Source organism: Globicephala melas, chromosome 16 (genome assembly GCF_963455315.2).
Source record: "Globicephala melas chromosome 16, mGloMel1.2, whole genome shotgun sequence".
Lineage (NCBI taxonomy): Eukaryota > Metazoa > Chordata > Mammalia > Artiodactyla > Delphinidae > Globicephala > Globicephala melas.
Window position 1 is genome coordinate 8021190 of NC_083329.1, and position 19035 is coordinate 8040224.

Below are 19035 nucleotides of genomic sequence, written 5' to 3' on the forward strand. Positions count from 1 at the left end.
GTCCCTTTGCCACTCCCTGCAGGGAATCTGTTCCCCACATGTTGGTCTCAGCGGTGATAGCACATCTGCCTCACCTCTGGGCCATTATTGGATTCCCAGAGCTGAGTACGGGGCGTGGGTCCAGCCCAGGGGAGTGAGGCTGAGGGTGTGCGTGGGGCTGTGTCCTCTGACTCTGTCTCCCATGCTGCCCGTGGAGGCCCCGTAGAGGTTGCCCAGGCAGAGGGAAGGCCTGCAATGAATGGCCGGCTTCCAGGGAGGGGTTGGATGGCTTTTTCCTCTCATGTTTTGTAAAACTTTTTCTTCCCTTAACATATTATCTTTCTGCCAAATCAGACGCTTGATTCTCAAAAGTTGTGGCACCCAATTTTCCAAACAATCAAGATTTTTACAGACCCTCGATCAGGCTCTTTCAGAAGAAGTCATCTTTGGAGGTTGCCGGGCTGGCATTCCTACCCACAAAAACGGGACAGATGCCGAGGTGACATTAGGCTGATGTCATCGGCTGCACTCAGGTTGGCAGTCTTCCTCCTCTGGCCTTTCTGAATGTTTTGGTTTATTGATTTCCTTGACCCGAGGAGGACATTTAATTTTGTGATTTTTTTTTTTTTTTTTTTTAGCTTACATGAAAAATGAAAGATATGCCCAGGAGGTATCACCCAAGAATATGATAGAGAGGGGATTGCCTGTGGCTGGGCCCAGTGCACCCTTGAATTTTTTGAGGATTTAAGGTTTTCTTGATAAATATCTTTTTTTTTTTTTTTTAGTGACTCTAGAACTATCTGAAATGATTTCATTAATTGGCACAATCCACTAGATGTTTTTGGTATTTCAACTTGCTTTTTAAAATCCAAACTAAGTATCTTTCTCCATAGACCTTCCCTTCCTCCTGTTGTTGTCTCATTGGTCACCCACTGACTCACGGTCATTCATGATCAGTTGTTCCTCAAAGACTTAACCAGACTCTGGAGGGAGAGCAATGAGCAAAACCAGACACAGTTCCTGCCCCCGTGAACAGAACAACATATTTACGTGTGTTTGATAATGTTACACGGGACGGGTGTGCAGAGCCATAGTGGGGGCTGCTGACACCACACCCAGGTCCTCGTTTCCCACTGGCACACCCATCCCACAGCTGCTGGGGCTTGGCTGTGATGGCTCACAGCTGCTCCCCTCTCTGGAGCACGATCCTTGGAAGGAGACAACTCCCACCACCCCACACACACACCTCCCCCACAGTCTGTAGCCAGAGGCAAACCAGCATAGGAAAAGGTGGCCCCTTATCTCAAGGTGGGGCAACACTGCGTGCAGTTCCAGCTCCAGAGCTCCCCATGGGATCAGGCTGAGTTAGGCTCTGCCTGGGGACACAGCCTAGCTTAGCTCCTTCCTCTGCCTCATCTTGCTTCCTCCCTTCCCTTCTCCTTGGAGCCCTCCCTCAGTACATCACCTGCACCAAACCCCTGCCTCAGGCTCCACACAGAGGCAACTTGACCAAAGACAGGTGCTCTCAGAGCCCATCCAAGGAGACATTGATGTAGGTGGGGAGTTCAGAAAAACCATCTCAAAGAGGGCGTGGCTGAGCTTGGATCTGCAAGAGCAACAGGAGTTAAGTAGATGGAGAGTGAATGGAAGGATGTTGCAGGAGGAGGCACAGCACATGCCGAGTTCTGGTGGGCAGGAAATATGAACTGCAGGCTGAGAGGAAGCCAGTGTCTGTGGCGCAGAGAGAGTCCAGTGTGAGAGGAAGCTGGACGGGCCAGCGAGGTGCGAGCAGGCAGACTCCCTGGGCTCCAGGAAGGAGTCCCTCCAGCATCATCACACCTCCAGGTACCCAGCCGGGGCCTTGGAGAGTTAGGTGGGAGGAGCCCAGCATGGTAGGAAATCTTGCCCCGGGGTCAGAGGTCTGGAGTTCCAGCTCCATTTTATCAATTAGACATGGTGTCACTTTTGGGGCCCCAGGGAGGGTCAGAGGTACTCTGCAGGACGTTTTGCGGTCTCAGAACAGTAACCACCTGCAAGTGTGCATTGTTTTTATTAGGAGTGGTTATTCCCCTGGGTGCTCACAATAACACACTTCCTTTCCTTTAACCACCGGCCCCTCAGAGTCCAAGGTGCCTTCACTGGGGTCCGGGAAGGCAGAGGGTAGAGACAGCTGCTTTGCAGGAGAAGACGGCTGAGTCCTCACCAGCCTGGGATGATTCTGACATATGTGACAGTAAAGGCATCTCTCTCTCTCTCTCTCTCTCTTTTCTTTTTAGGTAAAAAGAGCAACAGAAAAGGCATGAAAACCAAGAGCTCTGAGAAGGCTGCCGGTGATGACCACAGGGTCCCTGTGGCCCGTGACACTGTCAGAGAGGGTGAGTGAGGCCCCTGCTTCATCACCAGCCCTGGGAGGGCGTAGGCCCCGGCGCAGCAGCCGAGTCCTGAGCACGGGTCTGCCTGGGGTCTGCTGCCCCTTCTGCACCGTCCATACGGTGGTGAGAACATTCACAGCCTGTCTCTTCTGCTTCGCACAGTAACTCACAGCCATATTTTCTCATCAGCTTGACTAAGGTCATTTCCGAATTTCCTGGAGCGCTTGCCTTCCCTGCCCTTCCCCCTCCCCCCTCGAAGACAACATCATTTCCTTTCTTGTGGGGCCTCGTAGCTGCCCACAGCCTTGTGTGTGCATTTCTTATCTCCCAGCCGAACCCAGGGCCTCCAGTGGCAGAGGTCGAGGATTCTACTTCCAAAGCATGTAATGCTAGGCCTGGCATTTTACAATCATGTAAACATATTGGTCCTTTAATCACTTACCTTAGGATGGTCAAAGCCATTAGTTCTAGACTTATGGACAAACTCTGGCCCACTAGCTAGAGCTGTAACTATTATTACTAACTATTACAATTACCTTTATCGTTATCTCTCTTACTCTAAAGTATGGTATCTAGGATGACATTTGTGCTGATATTAGTAATAGTGAACGTGTATTATGCACTTACGCTCTCAGTAATTGCCAAGCACTGGGCCTCATACCTCACGGCTCCTGATGTCCCTCTGAGTATCGTGGATATTATCATTGTCATCGTCGCCATCACAGATGAGGAAAATGAGACTCAGTAATACGGATCATTTGCCTACCGTTATGCAGTTTGCAAGTTGTGAAACAGGGATTTGAACCCAAGATTTGCTGGTTTCTGCTCAGCTGCTCGAAATAAATAGAGCAGTTCACAAATTTGAGGCAGGATCCGATTTCAGTTGCCGCATGAGCCCATAAACCGTGTAACAGAGTCGATTGTCACAAAGGGAATTGTGTGCTCCCTTAGGCAGAGTGTAATGATCTGGGGCTGTGTTTCTAACCAAGAACTTGCCATCAGAGAAATCATAGATATGACTAGCGGTGCCTCCTAAAACAGAAACAGAAGTTCCACAACAGTGAACTTCTGCAATCACTTAGTAATGAGAATTCTCTTCCACCGTAAAGTGGGCAGGCGTGCACTGGACACATTGCCCCCGGGAGGGCCCAGCATATCAGGACGGTGTGTGGAGGACCCAAGGGGTGCTAAGGCTGTGTTCCTGCCGGTTCACCCTGAGAGCGTGGGCCTTTGGGGTTTCAACTAAATGGGTGGTGGTAAGACTCCCACCTTGAGTGGGCCTCGGCCATGACTCTCTGTCCCGTTGCCCCAGCAGGCTGAGAAGACACTGGCTGTTGCTCAGGATCACAGGTCACAGGGCTAAAGCGGCTTCTAGTCTGGTCTCACCTCTCTGGGTTCTGCTGCTGTCAGATCTGGGCCAGAGAGTTCTTTCTTGTCTTGTTAATTCTTAGATGCTTTCAAACATATTTTAAAAATAGTTTTTCCAGTTTTGTTAGTAGCTTTAGCACAAGGGCCGGTTTGAGTTACCTTACTTCTCCATTACCAGAATTGGAAGTTGGTACAATTTTGAAAGGCATTTTCGCAGAGGTTTTTCAAGGCCCATTTCTGTACCCACGTGTGTACGCACGTACGCTCTGAAGTTCGCAGTTACCTCCTGATCTGCCACACGAACATTCTCCTTCCCCACCCTGACCCGCTCAGGATTGTTCCCCCGCCCTTCACCTCAGAGCCCTGTCTGAACAGTTGGGACCCCTGGTCCCCAAGGCAGCCATTCTGGCTCTGATCCTTTGAGCGCCCTGGACGTGATTTCGGCCTGTGAGCCTTGTTCACATTGCTCTTCTATTAAAACAGAACTGAGGGCAACCCTGGGGTCGGGGGAAGAGAAGCTGTGTGGGCCCTAGTATGCAAATACGGGAGAGAGAGAGATGGTGAGGAGGGGAGGTCATGTGCAGGAGGCAGGCGGCACAGCAGTTAGGAACACTGGTCTGGACCAGGAGGAGACACCTGCGGGTGGCACTGGGCAGAACAGGGCCTCGGATGGACAGCTGGGCGGGCTCAGGACCCCGCATCCATCATTCTCTCAGCATCTCCTCTGATCGAGCTGGGGGCCTCGCTGGAGATGGGGCAGAGTGAAGGGGCGGGGAGGGTGGCTGTCACTTACACTGTGTCCAAGGCGACAGGTGGACCAGATGTCACCTGCTTCATTTTCAGGGCGGTGGGTAGTACAGATATTAACCACACCGAGTTATGGGAGTGACTGGCATCAAAGGGCTCGTGTTAGACGTGGATTTGAAACCGCACAACCCAGATTGGGACTTGAACCCACTGTCTTTTAATTGAGATGACAGACCTGGTCTCTGGGCTTAATGAAGCCCAGGTTCTTGATGTCTCATTGCAGGAAGAATTCAGCGAGAGACAAAGTGATAGGTAAGAAGTGGATTTAGAGAGACACATTTCAGAGACAGAATGTGGTCTGTCTCAAAAGGCGAGAAGGGCTTTGGGAGGAGCACATTCCACAGACAGAGTGTGGGCCATCCCAGAAGGCGAGATGCCCCAAAATAATGGGCTGGTTAGTTTTTATGGGCTGGGTAATTTCATAGGCCAATGAGTGGGAGGATTATTCCAACTTTGGGGAAGGGGTGGGGATTTCCAGGAATTGGGCCACCGCCCACTTTTTGGCCTTTTATGGTTGGCCTCGTAACTGTCATGGCACCGGTGGGTGTGTCATTTAGCAGCTAATATATTACAGTGAGCATATGATGAGGCCCAAGGTCCACTGGAAGTCGAATCTTCGGCCATCTTGGACCTAGTTGGTTCTAACTAGTTTTTGTCGTGTCCCCAGTGGTTATGTCATTCTTATTTTTTTTTTTGCGGTACGCGGGCCTCTCACTGTTGTGGCCTCTCCCGTTGCGGAGCACAGGCTCCGGACGCGCAGGCTCAGTGGCCATGGCTCACGGGCCCAGCCGCTCCGCGGTATGTGGGATCTTCCCGGACCGGGGCATGAACCCGCGTCCCCTGCATCGGCAGGTGGACTCTCAGCCACTGTGCCACGAGGGAAGCCCCGGTGATGTCATTCTTTTAAAGGTTATGCCCAGTCCCCTTCCCTCGTGTTTCAGACTCACCCTGAGAGAATCTTAGCTTTAAGGGAGAGATTATGTACATGGCTGTCACCATGACTAAGGATCAGTGTCAGCTGTGGCGAGTCTCCAAAATACATCTTGGATATTGTTCTGTAATAGCATATGCAGTGGTTGAATTATTGGTGTAGTTCTTCCCCTCTCCCTATATGTACAGCCTTTGCCATATGCCTTCTCAGTTGCCTTCACAAAGGTGAAAACCCCTTGACTTTGGGCTGGTCCATGTGCCTAGGTGAGGCCAATAGAATAAGGTGAACTGAAAAGGTGCCAGTTCTGTGCTGAGGGACTTTGTTTGTTTCCATTTGCTCCTTGCACCCTGCCATCTCCATGAGAAGAATGCATGCATCTAGGCCACTGGTCCAAGGAGCCTGGGAGATGAGTGAAGCAGATATGGGCCCGATCTGCAGCCTGGAGCCACCAGCTGAGCCCAGCTGATCTGTAGACAACTAAGGAATAAGTGCCACTGAGAGTCTGTGGTGTTTTGTTACACAGCAATAGCTGACAAATACAGTGAAGATGAAAACCCTCATTTTTTAAAACGTTGCATCGTGTTCTGTCAAATGGATGTTCTATAATTTATTTAACCTCTTAAGTGAAGGACGTTTAGGTTGTCTCCAATATTTTGCTGCTGTAAAGAGTATCGCGGTGAGCTTAGCGTATACCCTGTCACTTACCATGCACTGGTTGCAGAATAACTCCCTGCTTGCCATTCAGAGCCCACCATGATTTGACTTATCTCTGGCCTCTGCCTCCCTTTTTTTCCAACCAGACAGGATCTTGTTTCTCAGACATGCCCTGTGCGAAAAGCTCACTCACGTGTTTCCTCCGAAGGGAACTGGGCAAGCGTCTCAGTTGGTGATGCAGAGGTAGCTTTGGGGTCAGGCTCTACCCTCGCTGGCTGTGACGCTCCGGGCAAGTTACTGTCTCTGTGACTCAGTTTCCTCATCTGTAACGAGGGGATAATATGTCTTTTATAGGGTTTTTGGAGATGAGATAATGTGTGCAGAGTGGAGTGTACACAGTAAGCTGTCAGCAAACATTAGCTGTGATTTTTATTTGCTGTCTTGGGACTTTCCATGCCTTAGTTACAGGAGTTGGCAGATAGCTTTAAAGGATCAGATCGTAAATATTACACGCCTTATGGGCCAACATGCAAAGTTGAGCATATTATGTTGGTACTTAAATAACCATTACAAAATGTAAAAACGGTTCTTATCTCATGGGCCCTACAGACACGGATGGTGGGCTGGGTTTGGCCCTCACTTGGGCTGTAGCTTGCTGGCTTCTGCCTTAGAACTTTATGGTTCTCTCGGAAGCCTGCCCTGGTCACCTGTCCTTTGCTTTCCTGTATCTCTTCCTCATGTTCCTGGTCCTCTCCTCTCTCACATCCAGTGATTCCTGCGCACAGCTTTTCTGACATGGGAGGCTAGGTATGTTTATGAGCAGAGGCTCCCCGTGTGATTCACGTCAGGAAATGCCCAGCGTAGGTAGCAGCGGTACTTGACCAGAATAACAAACCTGTTCATCGCGCACCCGTGCTGTCGGCACTAGTGTTCTGGGGTGGAGATCGGGTGTTCCATGCGTGTTGAGGTGGATTCTCCATGGCCCAGATCAGCAGAACTGGGCCTCCACAGGAAGCGCTCTTTGATCTGTAGGAAAGAAGCTTAATTTCCTGCCATCATGGAAATAGGGTGGTTTCCCAAAGCAGTACGTGTCGGTGAATGGAGTGCCCTCAGCACTCTGCCTCGTGTTGGGCTGGGTGAGATTTGAGGCCTCTACCAGGTACGGTGCTTGGGGATTGACCTACCTTGTGTGTGTGTGTGTGTGTGTGTGTGTGTGCGCGCGTGTGTGAAACTCGAGGGTTTTCCTTTGTATTACAGTTTGGCTTTCGGCTTTTCATCCAAGCCCTTGCTGTGAGCCTTGCCCCTTGTTGCAGGGCCAGATGGCCCTCGGAGGCTCAGCTTGGTCGTCCCCTAGATGTCTGGCACAGCTGTGGAGGGCAGTAGAGTGAGTCCCAGTTTCCTGATTTGGGAGGAGACGGGGCCGACATGGTCTCAGCTACCCTGGAATATGCTGTAATAAAGGATCACATCTGTATTTCGGATTCCTTTGGAAGTGAGAGGGGAAGCGAGGGGTGGCAGTTGGACAGAATCACACCACCCTCTTGGACAAACCTTGGTTGGGAAGCCTAAACGATGTGGACACTGGAAAACCCGGGGCTCCTCCATCCTTGCTACTTCTTCCACTTTCAGCTCCATCTCAAACATGTCTAAAAAGTTCTTCAATCTCTAAAATGAAACCTGTGCCCCTTGAGGTCTTTCTAGCCTCTTGCACTTTAGAGAGATTTATTTTTTCCTCCAGTGGTTTTGCCATGGCAGGGTCTTCACTGGGTCAGATCAGGGGCCCTGGGCTCACGCTGTCTGCAGTTGACGGCACACTGAGTGTGTTGATTGACACCGTGTGGGCAGCCCAGGGCCATGGGCTTCAGAGCCTCAGTCTGAAACCAGAGCCACAGTGGACTTGCCGGCCTAGAAATATCTCCCAGACAAGAGGTCAGGGAACAGAGCTCTGATGTGTCAGTAGCACTGGTTTGGTGGCACTAAAAGGTTCCATTCATTTCTATCACCCAGTTGACCCCAGCTGTGGTTCTCGGTGACCAAGATCACACTAGTCCATCATTGGAGGAGCGATTCCAGTGCTGAAGCTCCTGTGAAGCCTCATGACCGAGGCCACAGCACACGTGCTCTTGTCGCTCTTGGAGTTTTGTTCTTGTGACACTGTCAGCCTTCATTCCATCTTCTCAAACCTTCTGTGTGAGACCGTCTTTATTCTACATTGCTGACTCTGGATGGATTTAGCAGAAAACCCAATTCACCTTGTCACATGCTAAAACTTAAAAAAAAAATTTAACCCACTTGAAGTGGAAGTTGTTTTAAAATTGATTTCTTTACTGCTTTATTAGACATTCTGAACTATGAAAATAGTGAATGCGCCTTGTAGAATATTTGGAAGATACAGAAAAACGCAAAGAAGAAAATAAAAGGAATCCACAGTCTTATCTTCCAGAGATTATAACCATGGTCGACATTTTGGAGTGTGTCTCTCCAATCTTTCCTCTCCGCGCGCGCGCGTGTGTGTGTGCAAGAACAACATCACAGGTCTGTGTATAGATCACACACACGCTTTTTGCAAAATTGAACTAGTCTTATTTTGTAACCTTCTATTCTCATTTAATATGCTGTTACTTTCTCATCATAAAATATTCTTTTACAACATTACATAACATTATTTTCCATTTTATGATGGTTTCCTAACTGTTACTGTGTTTTTTAATGTTCACGTTGTTTCCAGTTCTTCCCTGATGTGGGCAGTTCTGCTGTGCACCCTGGTGTCCGTGGCTTTGCTCACCTACTCCTTGGGCTTGTTTCCTTGAGGAGGAACTGCACAGATGTGATCCCTGTCTTCCAGAAAAGTTTATACCAACTTGTACTTTTATCAGCTTTTACCCACTTTCTATTAGTGTGTGTGTGTGTGTGTGTGTGTGTGTGTGTGTGTATTGATTTATAAGAGCTCTTTATATATGAAGGACAGGGCCCCTCTATTGATACATTGCAATACAGTGCATTGAAGAACTCTGAAAGCAAACTGATTGGAGATCAAAACCCAGTCCTTGGCTCACTAGCTGTATGACCTTGGGCATGATGTTTAACCTCTTCTTTCCTCAATTTTCTCAAATATAAAAGGGGGCTAATACTTGGACATGCCCATAGGATTGGGATAAGTATTAAATAAGATTACTTGAACGAAGCACAAGTGGCTGACACATGGTAAATTCTCAATAAGGGTTACTATTACCTTATTAGGTCCCATTGAATGAGCTTCCTATCAGTCATTCACTGGGGCACTGGCCATCTTTCTTCTGATAGAGGCTGAGTTGGAAGATGTGTCTTGGCATGAGAACCAGATGGGTGCGAATGAACCCCAAGAGGTGCAGGCATCCCCACTCCCAGCTGTATGTGGCTCTAGACCAGGGCATTGCTCCCCCGAGAGGAGTAGAGCCCATGCGGAAAAGTGGAACCATGCTCCCCGAGGGCATCCTGCTTCCAAGAGGAGGAGGGGAGGGCAGAGCTGAACTATACACACCATTTATCGGTGCCTGTGTACCAGTCAGACAGGTTACCCCAAGGGCAGAGTGAGTCAGGTGGCAGAGAGAGGTATGGAACTCCCCTCAGGAACATCCCTCCTCATGGAAGCCAGGAGCGAAGAAGTGTTCCCTTTAGCATATGCCTACAAGTTTAAAATTGTTTCATCTTCCTGGAGAATTGTGGGTTTTTTTTTTTTCCTACTGTGTATTGACTTTCTTTATGACTAATACTACTTTTTGACTTAAAAAATCTATTTTATGTGACATTAAAGAAGCTATATAGTGGGCTTCCCTGGTGGCGCAGTGGTTGAGAGTCCGCCTGCCGATGCAGGAGACACGGGTTCGTGCCCCGGTCCGGGAAGATCCCACATACCGCGGAGCGGCTGGGCCCGTGAGCCATGGCCGCTGAGCCTGCGCATCCGGAGCCTGTGCTCCGCAACGGGAGAGGCCACAACAGTGAGAGGCCCGCGTACCGCAAAAAAAAAAAAAAAAAGTCATAAAGACATTTTATACTACTTTCTAATTCCTTTTTTCTCTTTCTCATTTAGGTTTTTATATATTAGAAAGGATTTTGTTTGTTTGTGATAGGAGATTGAAGTTCAGTTTAATTTTTTTTCTTGTAAGAACCCAAATGGAATAATAATTGTCTCCCCACTATTTTGCAGTGCTGCCCTTAGGTGTTGGCTGTCGTGTCCATATATGCTTGGCTTTGTTTTCAGGCTCCCAGTTCTCTTCTTTATCGTTACTTCATTGTTCTACCCATACATAAAATATCTCACTCTCTTAATTATTATAGCTCTATGATAAATCTTGATATCTGATAGAGCGGAACTTTGTTCTTCTTCAAAAGTTTTGGTTATTATTGACCCGCTGAAAGCGTGTGTGCGCACACACACATGTACACCATGTAGTCAAGTTCTTTAAAAACTCTCCTGGAATTTTGATTAGAGTTACATTAATTCCGTAGCATCAATTAGGGGAGAATTTACATATTTATATTGAGTTTTCTAATCCACAAACATGTATATCTCCGTATTTCTTACATCTTTCAAAATATATCTCAATACATGGGCCTTGCACATTTTTAAATAGATTTATTCTTAGATAATTGACATCCTGTGATGCTTGTAATTTCAGTTTTCTAATTCTCTTTTGCTAGTGTACAGGAGTACAGTTGATGTTTGAATGTTGATTTTATACCCAGCAACTTTGCTAAACTCTTATTAATTATCAATTTATTCATATATTAACTTGAATTTGGCTACAGAATCAATGTACACTAAATAATGACAGTTTTCTTTTTCCTTTCCATATTTCAAGGCTTTTATTTATTTTTCCCTACTGCATTGGCAAAGAGCTTAGTTCAAAAATAATAGATCTTTCCTTGTAGGTTTTAATTCTGTCTTTGGATTTTTAGTTTTCTTGATGTTTGGCTTATCTTAAATATTTTCTATCTTTTTTTTTCAGCATATCCTTTTCATGGCAAGTAGAGGCCATGTCTCTTGCACTATACTTAGGGTGAACAACATTTTCCTGGTTATTTTATCAAATCACATTATTTCTTTTGGAGTCTTTTGGATGGTGTACCTCTTTTAATGTTTTGTTCTTTACTCATCTTTGAATGAGTCAGATTTTCTCCCCTGGGGACGGTCTAAGCCCTGCCTCAGATCTACAGATGTTGACCAGTTCAGCATGCAAAACCCCCAGTACAGTTTGCACTTCCTAGCGGCCTTTTATCTTTTACACATCATCGCTCTTAGGTGCGAACTCCTTCCCTCACTGCTGGTTCTTAGACACTGTGATCTGATGGGATTCATGGGGAACTATAATCACCTTCATATGCGGTTATCAGTGTTCTTTTTGTCCCCACACTGTCAGACTGCCACACCTCCCCCTACCTCCTGTCCAGTTGTGTTTCAAGAACTTCTGATCCAAACAGTTGTAGAAACTTGGCTGGGGGGAGAGGTGAGCACCCAGCCACCTCAGAAAGCCCCATCTGGGCTTTAGAGATAAATGTGCAATTTTCTAGTTGCTGCAGACCCTGGGTTTCAAAATGGAGGCATGCAAGAGGGGTGAAGGGTTTTTCTGTCCTTCCTCTGGTCATCTCCATTTTTTTTCCCAACTGTCCCCATTGGACTCACATGTGGTGAATGTTCTTCCACCTCTGGCATTAGGTTAAAGCACTGCTGGGAGTCTTTACTTATCTGCCTCTTCATAGTTTTTTAGGATGAGTTTGGGAGAGGCTGCAAAATTTTAAGCTAGAGTTCCCCAAAGTCTATGATGCCTCCGTACAACTGGCGACTTTATGAATTATGGTAAATAACCCTGAACACATTATGAGAAGGTTGTCCCTTTTAAGATCCCTTAAAAAAGCTTTTTCTTTTTTTATAAATTTATTTATTTATTTGTTTGTTTTTATTTTTGGCTGTGTTGGGTTGTCATTGCTGTGTGCCAGCTTTCTCTAGTTGTTGTGAGCGGGGGTTACTCTTCGTTACGGTGCACGGGCTTCTCACTGCGGTGGCTTCGCTTGTTGTGGAGCACAGGCTCTAGGCACGCAGGCTTCAGTAATTGTGGCACACGGGCTCAGTAGTTGTGGCTTGTGGGCTCTAGAGTGCAGGCTCAGTAGTTGTGGTGCACGGGCTTTAGAGCGCAGGCTCAGTAGTCGTGGCGCATGGGCTTAGTTGCCCCATGGCATGTGGGATCTTCCCAGACCAGGGCTCAAACCCGTGTCCCTTGCATTGGCAGGCAAATTCTTAACCACTGAGCCACCAGGGAAGCCCCAAAAGCTTTTTCTTTTGAAGTAGTTACAGACCCACGGGAAATTGCAAACAAATGGGTCTTGTGCTCCCTTCAGCCTGCTTCCTCCAGTGCATTTTGGGTAACTGGTACAATAACAAAATCAGGCCATTGGCATTGGTACAGTCCACAGAGCATGTTTGGACCCCACCAGTTATGCATGTGCGCGTATGTGTGGGCATGTGTGGGTGTACGTGGTCCTATGCACGTGTAGCTTCATGGAAATAAACACCACAGATACAGGACAGTTCCATCACCATAAGGCTTCCTGGTGCTCCCCCTTTATAGCCACACCCTCCCTTCCCCAGGCACTAACTTCTGGCAACCGCTCATCTGTGTCCTGTTTCTATAATTTTGTTTTTTAAGAATGTTAGGTAAGTGGAATCATACAGTATACACTTTTTTGAGATTGGCTTTATTACCTCAGCATAATTCTCTTTCACTCTTTCTGAGTTGGATAAACAGACTTAGTCTGGTATTAATATGATGTAATAGTCAGGAAAAGCTAAGCCTGTTAAAAATTATTAGTATTGAAGTGTGCCATGCATACAGAAATGTCTAGAAATCATAAGGATATAACTTATTGGGTTGCCACCTACACCACTCCCATATAGTGTGAATACGCCATTATAACTGTCGTCTTGATCAGAAACAGAACATGACCAGAACCTCTGAGGCCTTCCTCCAGGTCCTGCTCACAGACAACCACTGTCAGAGATGACTTTTGCCTGTTTTGAGCCTACGTTCATGGAATCATACGTTGTACTCTCTTTGTGGCTGATTTCTTTCACTCAATATTATGTGTGTGCGATTCATCCATGTTGCGTAGAGCTACGGCTCACTTATTTTCATTAGTTTATAGTTTTCTATTGCATGACTATCCCGCAATTTATTCATTCTCCTATTAGTGGACATTTGACTTGTTTTCAGTCTCTGGCTATTACATATAGTTCTGCTAGGCTCATTCTTGCCTGAATCTTTTGGCATATGTATGAAGGTGTTTCTGTTGCGTGTATACCTAGAAGTAGAATTGCTGGGTCCTAGGGCCTGAGGATCTGTAGTAAATACTCCTAGAGAGTTTTCCAAATTGGTTGTACCAGTTAACACTTGTGCCAGCAGTGTTGTTTCACTTCCTCACCAACATTTGATATTGTGTCTTTCTCGTTGTATTCGTATTCATGGGTATGGACTGGTATCTCGCTGTGGTCTTAATTCGCATTTTCCTGAAAGCTAATGACTAATGTTTACTCACCATTAAGATATCTTCTTTTGTGAATGCCTCTTCAGCTCTTTTGCTCATTGCTCTTCTTATGGATTTATAGGATGGTTTTTGTTTGTTTTTTATGCTTTTCTTAAAAATATTGTGGATGTGAGTCCTTTGTTATCAATATGCATAGTAAATACCTTCTCATGCTCTGGCTTACCTTTTCATTCTAGCACTTGTGTCTCTAGAGTAACAGATCTTCTTAAACTTAATATAGACCGTTCATCAATATTTTCCTTTAGTACTTTTGTTTCACGTTTAAACTTTTTTTTAACCTACCCCAAGATCATGAATATATTTTTCTATGTTCTAGTAATAAGATTTCTTTTGACACTAACATATTTCCATTGAAATTATTTGACTTAATTAAAAATTAAGTAAGAGTAATCAATTAAGCAATAGTGCCTGGAAAAATTCATGGAGATGATAAGCAAGGGATTGAGGTTTGAGAAGTGCTCTTTTGAACCAATTATTCCTTTTTTGGCTTTATAAGCGATATGTAAAGAACAGACTTAATTTTCCATGACGATGCAGACATAGTGATTATTAGTTATATTGGATTGTATTACAAATTCATTCATTCATTCACGCGGGAAACACCGATTTGGGCTTTGGGACTTCAATGATGAGAACTCATGGTTGCTGCCCTGGGACCTTCACAGTGTGGTCTGTACTTTTCTTAGGTTGGGGTGGGTAGGATGAGAGGGGTGGGTGTTGAGGGACGAAGTCTCTGGAGGCTTTGCATGTGAGGCCACCACTGATCTGAGGTCGGAGCTTCTAGATTATACGAGGGTCTGGCAGGCTCCAGGCATGAGTGGCTTCCACCAGCGTGGGCTGATACCCAGCTCCCTGAGAGTTTCCTCTGCTTGACCCCCTGGGGCCTGGGAAAGAGAATCCCGAGTTTGTGCAGCGTTACGGGTAAGGGACACCAGCCAACCAAGGTCTCAGAAGATTCACTTGGGAGCCTTAGACTCGGGCCCGGGCCACTCTGCCGTCCCGTGGATCAGAGTCTCTGGGGAGGGGGTCTAGGTATCTTTTTTTTTTTTTTTTTCTCTCCAGAAGATTCTGATGTTGGGTCAGGGTGAGAACTGCTGCCTGAAGGAGTCCAGAAGTGAGGGAGGAGCTTTCCAGGGGTGATTAGATAAGGCTGGGATTAGCTCCTTTGCAAGACCCCAAGGGAGGCGTGCCCTCTGGGAAGCCAGCGACTTCTGAGACGGGCAAAGAGCCACTGCAAACGCTCTCTGGTGCACCAGGAAGGGCCCTCACACTCTCACTGATCCAAGGGAATGTCAAGTTCAGAAAGGCGAAGGAAAGAATGTTCTAAGACTTATCCGGTTTATAGGCGACCATGAAAACAAAAGTTCAGCATGGCTGTGAGCTTGCTCCTGGCAGTGCTCTCGAGGTCTATGGAGAATCCTTTGCTCTGCTTCCAGCAGACTTCACAGCAGGCCAGAAGACCTTGGACTCTGAGCTCCCCTCTGCCAACTGGTGACCCCCGTCCCAGCCTCACTTCCTGTCTTCCCTGTGACCCCAAATGCAACCATGCAACTTGCATTTGTACCACACTGTGGAGTTTTCCAGTCCAAGGGAGGTGGCGTAAAGACCGTGCCTGGGATTTTATGTCACACTTGATTTTCAAATTCTAACTCAGATACTTCGGAGCTGCTTAACTCTGTGTAAGCCTCTTTGAGTCCTTGTTTACGTGTAAAATGGGGATGGTAATGCCCATCTCTCACAGTTCTTGTGAAGATTAAATGACAAAGTGTCTTCAGAGGCTCTGACTCATGGTAGTTGCTTTCATTGCTCCCCAAACCTTTTAAAATGATTCTCTTGACTCTCATAACAGCCTCGCCTGCAGACAGATTTAGGGCACTGAGGGTGTTCTAGTCTGACTGTGCTCCGTAACTTATAGGTCACAAAATGAAATGCCATGAGCACCCCTGATTTGTTACAGAGCTGGTATATGCGCATATGGTAATTGATGGTGGTGAGAGTAATAAATATATTGCCATAGTGCTAATGTCCATTTTGTAAAGTGGCTGCAATGCAGAGAATTTTAGCCAGGGACAGATTTAGTTAAACGTGTGTGTGCCTGCGTGCACTTGTCGAAGGGGAGGTGTGGAATGCGGCAGAGGGTCCCCTTTTCGCCCACGTCCTGGGAACAGTGCTCAGGCCTGTGAGGCAGTGCCCCGCTCAGCACAGGGTGTTCTCAGGAGCCGCGCTGCCTGGAAGAGGAAAGTCGAGTCATCTGTGACGACTGTCACTCTTTCCTCCAGATTATGACACATCTCCCATCTCTAATTAATATTTTCCTGAAGTGTTCTTTTCACACATTTTTTTTCATGTTCTCCTCACCCACATGCTTCCCAGGATTAGAGTCTTTTCCTCTTAGAAAAAACAAAAATGTGATTTGATGATAAAGGGTTTTGTTTGTTTTTGGAGGAGGAACAGGGAGCTGCCTCGAGGGCTGTTCAGGGGCTGCTGCTGGGACAGCTTGGCCCAGGAGCTGAGTCCTGGCTGAGTTACTGCCAGAGCTACTACCTCCGTGCAGCCTGGCTGGGGACTCAGAACACAGGGGAGGGGTGAAGAGCTGGGAATGAGCTTCCCATTGACTTCAAGCACTCTTTCAACCTAGTAATTATCTCCTCAGTTGACATTATAATCTTGATTATAATACCAACATATCACGCTCCAGTAATGATGCCATCACTCTGCCTGGCCTTTTGACTTTCTGATTGTGGAGATTTAAATTAAGCTTTGAAACACTTGTGTCTCCTCCATTTATTTGATCCTCGAGGCAGCACCCCTGGCTTCCTGAGTAATATTTTCTGAAGATGGAGAAAAGTCCTGCCTGTTGGGAGATGGTACCATGACGGACTGCTCTCTGGACAGGGGCCGGGTGTATCTCTGAGAATGTAAGACCAAAGGAATTCCAGCTTCTTGTTCCACTTAGCATTGCTTTTGGAGTTCTTTGGCAGGTAGAGCGCACTGGGCTCTTTTGGGGGGAGTCACTGCACAGAGCCCTCAGCTCTTATGTCCCATGTGGGGTGTGTGTGTGTGTGTGTGTGTGTGTGTGTGTGTGTGTCTGACACATTAGTCCAGCAGTATTTTCAGCAAGAATCTGAGGTTATGATGGGAGTGATGAGGTTATGATTTTCTAAGCATTGACTGAAGATGCCCTTTTGACTGTTGACAGATCGTGGGTTCTAGATTCTCATTCCTTCCCCTCAGCCCTTGGATGCAGGAGTTGCCAGTGAGAAGCCTTGTGTTAGTGTGATTGTCTCTTGTCTCCTGGAAGCCATGGACAAGGCAGGAATCGTGGCTGGGAGGAGGCCGCTCGTCTGCTTCCTGTCCCCTCTGCCCTTCTGGAGTTCCCGTTTTGAAGATACGGAGGTTTCCTTGAGACGGCTGATTCATTCTGTGGGTTTTGTTAGGCTTACAGCCTTTGGGGCTCTGGTAGCAGCCGTCCCCCACTGTGTCAAAGTCCAGGCCGCAGCTGAGTGAAGTTCTGCAGGTGTCCCCTCGAGGACCAAGAGGTGGTCTCGAGAGCTGGCCAGGTTTCGTGATCACCCTGTGTCATTTTCTTTCCCACGTGGTATTGTTCTACATTGCGGGTGAGTCCAAGGAGGAGAGGCAGCTTTTATTCTGGACGTTGAGTAGACCTGCCAGAAATCTTGAGAATGATCACGAGGCCACCTGAAGGCTTCCGAATCCTGGGGCAGCATCAGGCCGGTGCCAGTGGAACTGTCACTTCCTCTCTTGTGCTCTTTACCACGCTGGGCAGCAGTACCTCTGCTTCCCTGTGCTAGTACAGGCAGCCTCCCGGCAGATGTGGGCAGGGGAGAGCGTGGCATCGTTTGAAAGCTCGGAGCTGAGAGTCTGGAGACCGGGATCTGAGGCGTGGCTCTGCTGCTGGCAGGGACGCCTCGGGTGGTTCGCCTTGAGTCTCGGGGCCTCGGTTTCCTCTTCTGAGAACTCAAGGGGAGGACTTGATGGCGTCTCAGGTCCCGGCAGGTCTGAATTCTTCTGACTGTAGCACCTGGACAGACTTTCTACCTGGTGCCTGCAGAGCATGCCCTGCGGGCACTGTTCCGCCACCTCCTGCAGCCTCCCAGGACCAGAAGGGCTTTTTCCCTGCAGGGGTTTGTTGTGGCTGGACAGACACGCTCACGTCCCCAGGGATCCCCAGGGGCACTTCCGTCTCAGCAGCGACCCACAGGGCTTTTAAAATTTGCCTCTGTTACACTAGGGATTTTTCACAGAAGTAGATTTTGTTCACTTCTCCTCCCGAGTGTTTGTTTTCTTTCTCCAGGGCCAGATTTGAAGAAGGTAGCATCACTTGGAGATTTCCAGCCCCACGGTAGGGTGGGTGGTGAGAATAGCAGCCCAGGAGTCAGGAGGCCTGGGATCCGGCCCCAGGGCTGCCGTTAGAGCTCTTATCCGTAGGGACGATGGGCTGGATTGGGATGATGGCCAAGGGCCTGCCCAAGTGCTAGCATCTTATTCCAGGGGCAGCTTGGACAAAACTGCGTGGAGTAACCATTCTCAAAATTACCACTTTTGCCAGGAATGGAAGACAATAGGTTTGTTTGTTTGTTTGTGTTTTTCTGTTGCTCTGCTCATCAGTATTCACAATACAAAGGCGAGAGTTGCTGAAGCAGAATCAACAAGTTCTGATTAATTTGCAGAGCTCAGCCATGGAATCGTTCTGAAATTTCTAACCAGTAACTCTCCCTGGCTGAGTCACACTGCGGAAGGATCCTTAATTGGAAACAGCCTCAGACAGTAGCATGGACAGCATCAGACAGAAGGAATATCAGGGCAAAAACACCCAGAAAGGAAATGCCGACAAGAAGGAAAACTGGCATAATGTCAACAGTTGAATCGACAGCGTTGGTCCGGAAACGCTGCGCATACCAGTGAGTGGGGCTGCAGCGCTGAGCGGGAGCTCAGGGGAAAGACGGAGAAGCACGTGGCCAGATTTAGAAAACCAGAAGTTCGTTTCTGTCAACATCTGTCCTTGTTTTTAATAAGCGTTGTCCTTTCCAGGTTGCCCGCCTCTTGGTCTGGAAACCTTAAAAATCACAGACTTCCAGCTCCACGCGTCCACTTCGAAGCGCTACGGCCTGGGGGCGCATCGGGGGAGACTCAACATCCAGGTACAGGCGCCGGCACCGTGGGAAGGATTCTGACAGCAGGGCTAGTTGCTCTGGCCACAGACACAGCGATGGTTCACTGAGCTCGGGGCAGGCTCCGTGTCTGGCATTTAACACGATTTAGCTCTAATTCTCACGATGGGGAGGGCCTTGCTGCAGAATCCGCATTTTAGAGAATGAGCCCTGA

General features: G+C 47.7%; 1 protein-coding gene across 4 annotated transcripts in view; it reads left to right on the plus strand.

Moving 5' to 3' along the window:
- CPXM2 (carboxypeptidase X, M14 family member 2) overlaps positions 1–19035 on the plus strand; it is a 154912-nt gene that overhangs the window by 9215 nt on the left and 126662 nt on the right. For 3 of the 4 annotated variants that reach the window (XM_060286060.1, XM_030831987.2, XM_030831990.2), the window contains exons 2-3: positions 2256–2354; positions 18742–18851. In XM_060286060.1, coding sequence (XP_060142043.1) covers positions 2256–2354; positions 18742–18851 — 209 coding nt within the window. The remainder of the gene's footprint in view (positions 1–2255; positions 2355–18741; positions 18852–19035) is intronic. The other variant, XM_070043840.1, reaches the window with a different exon arrangement.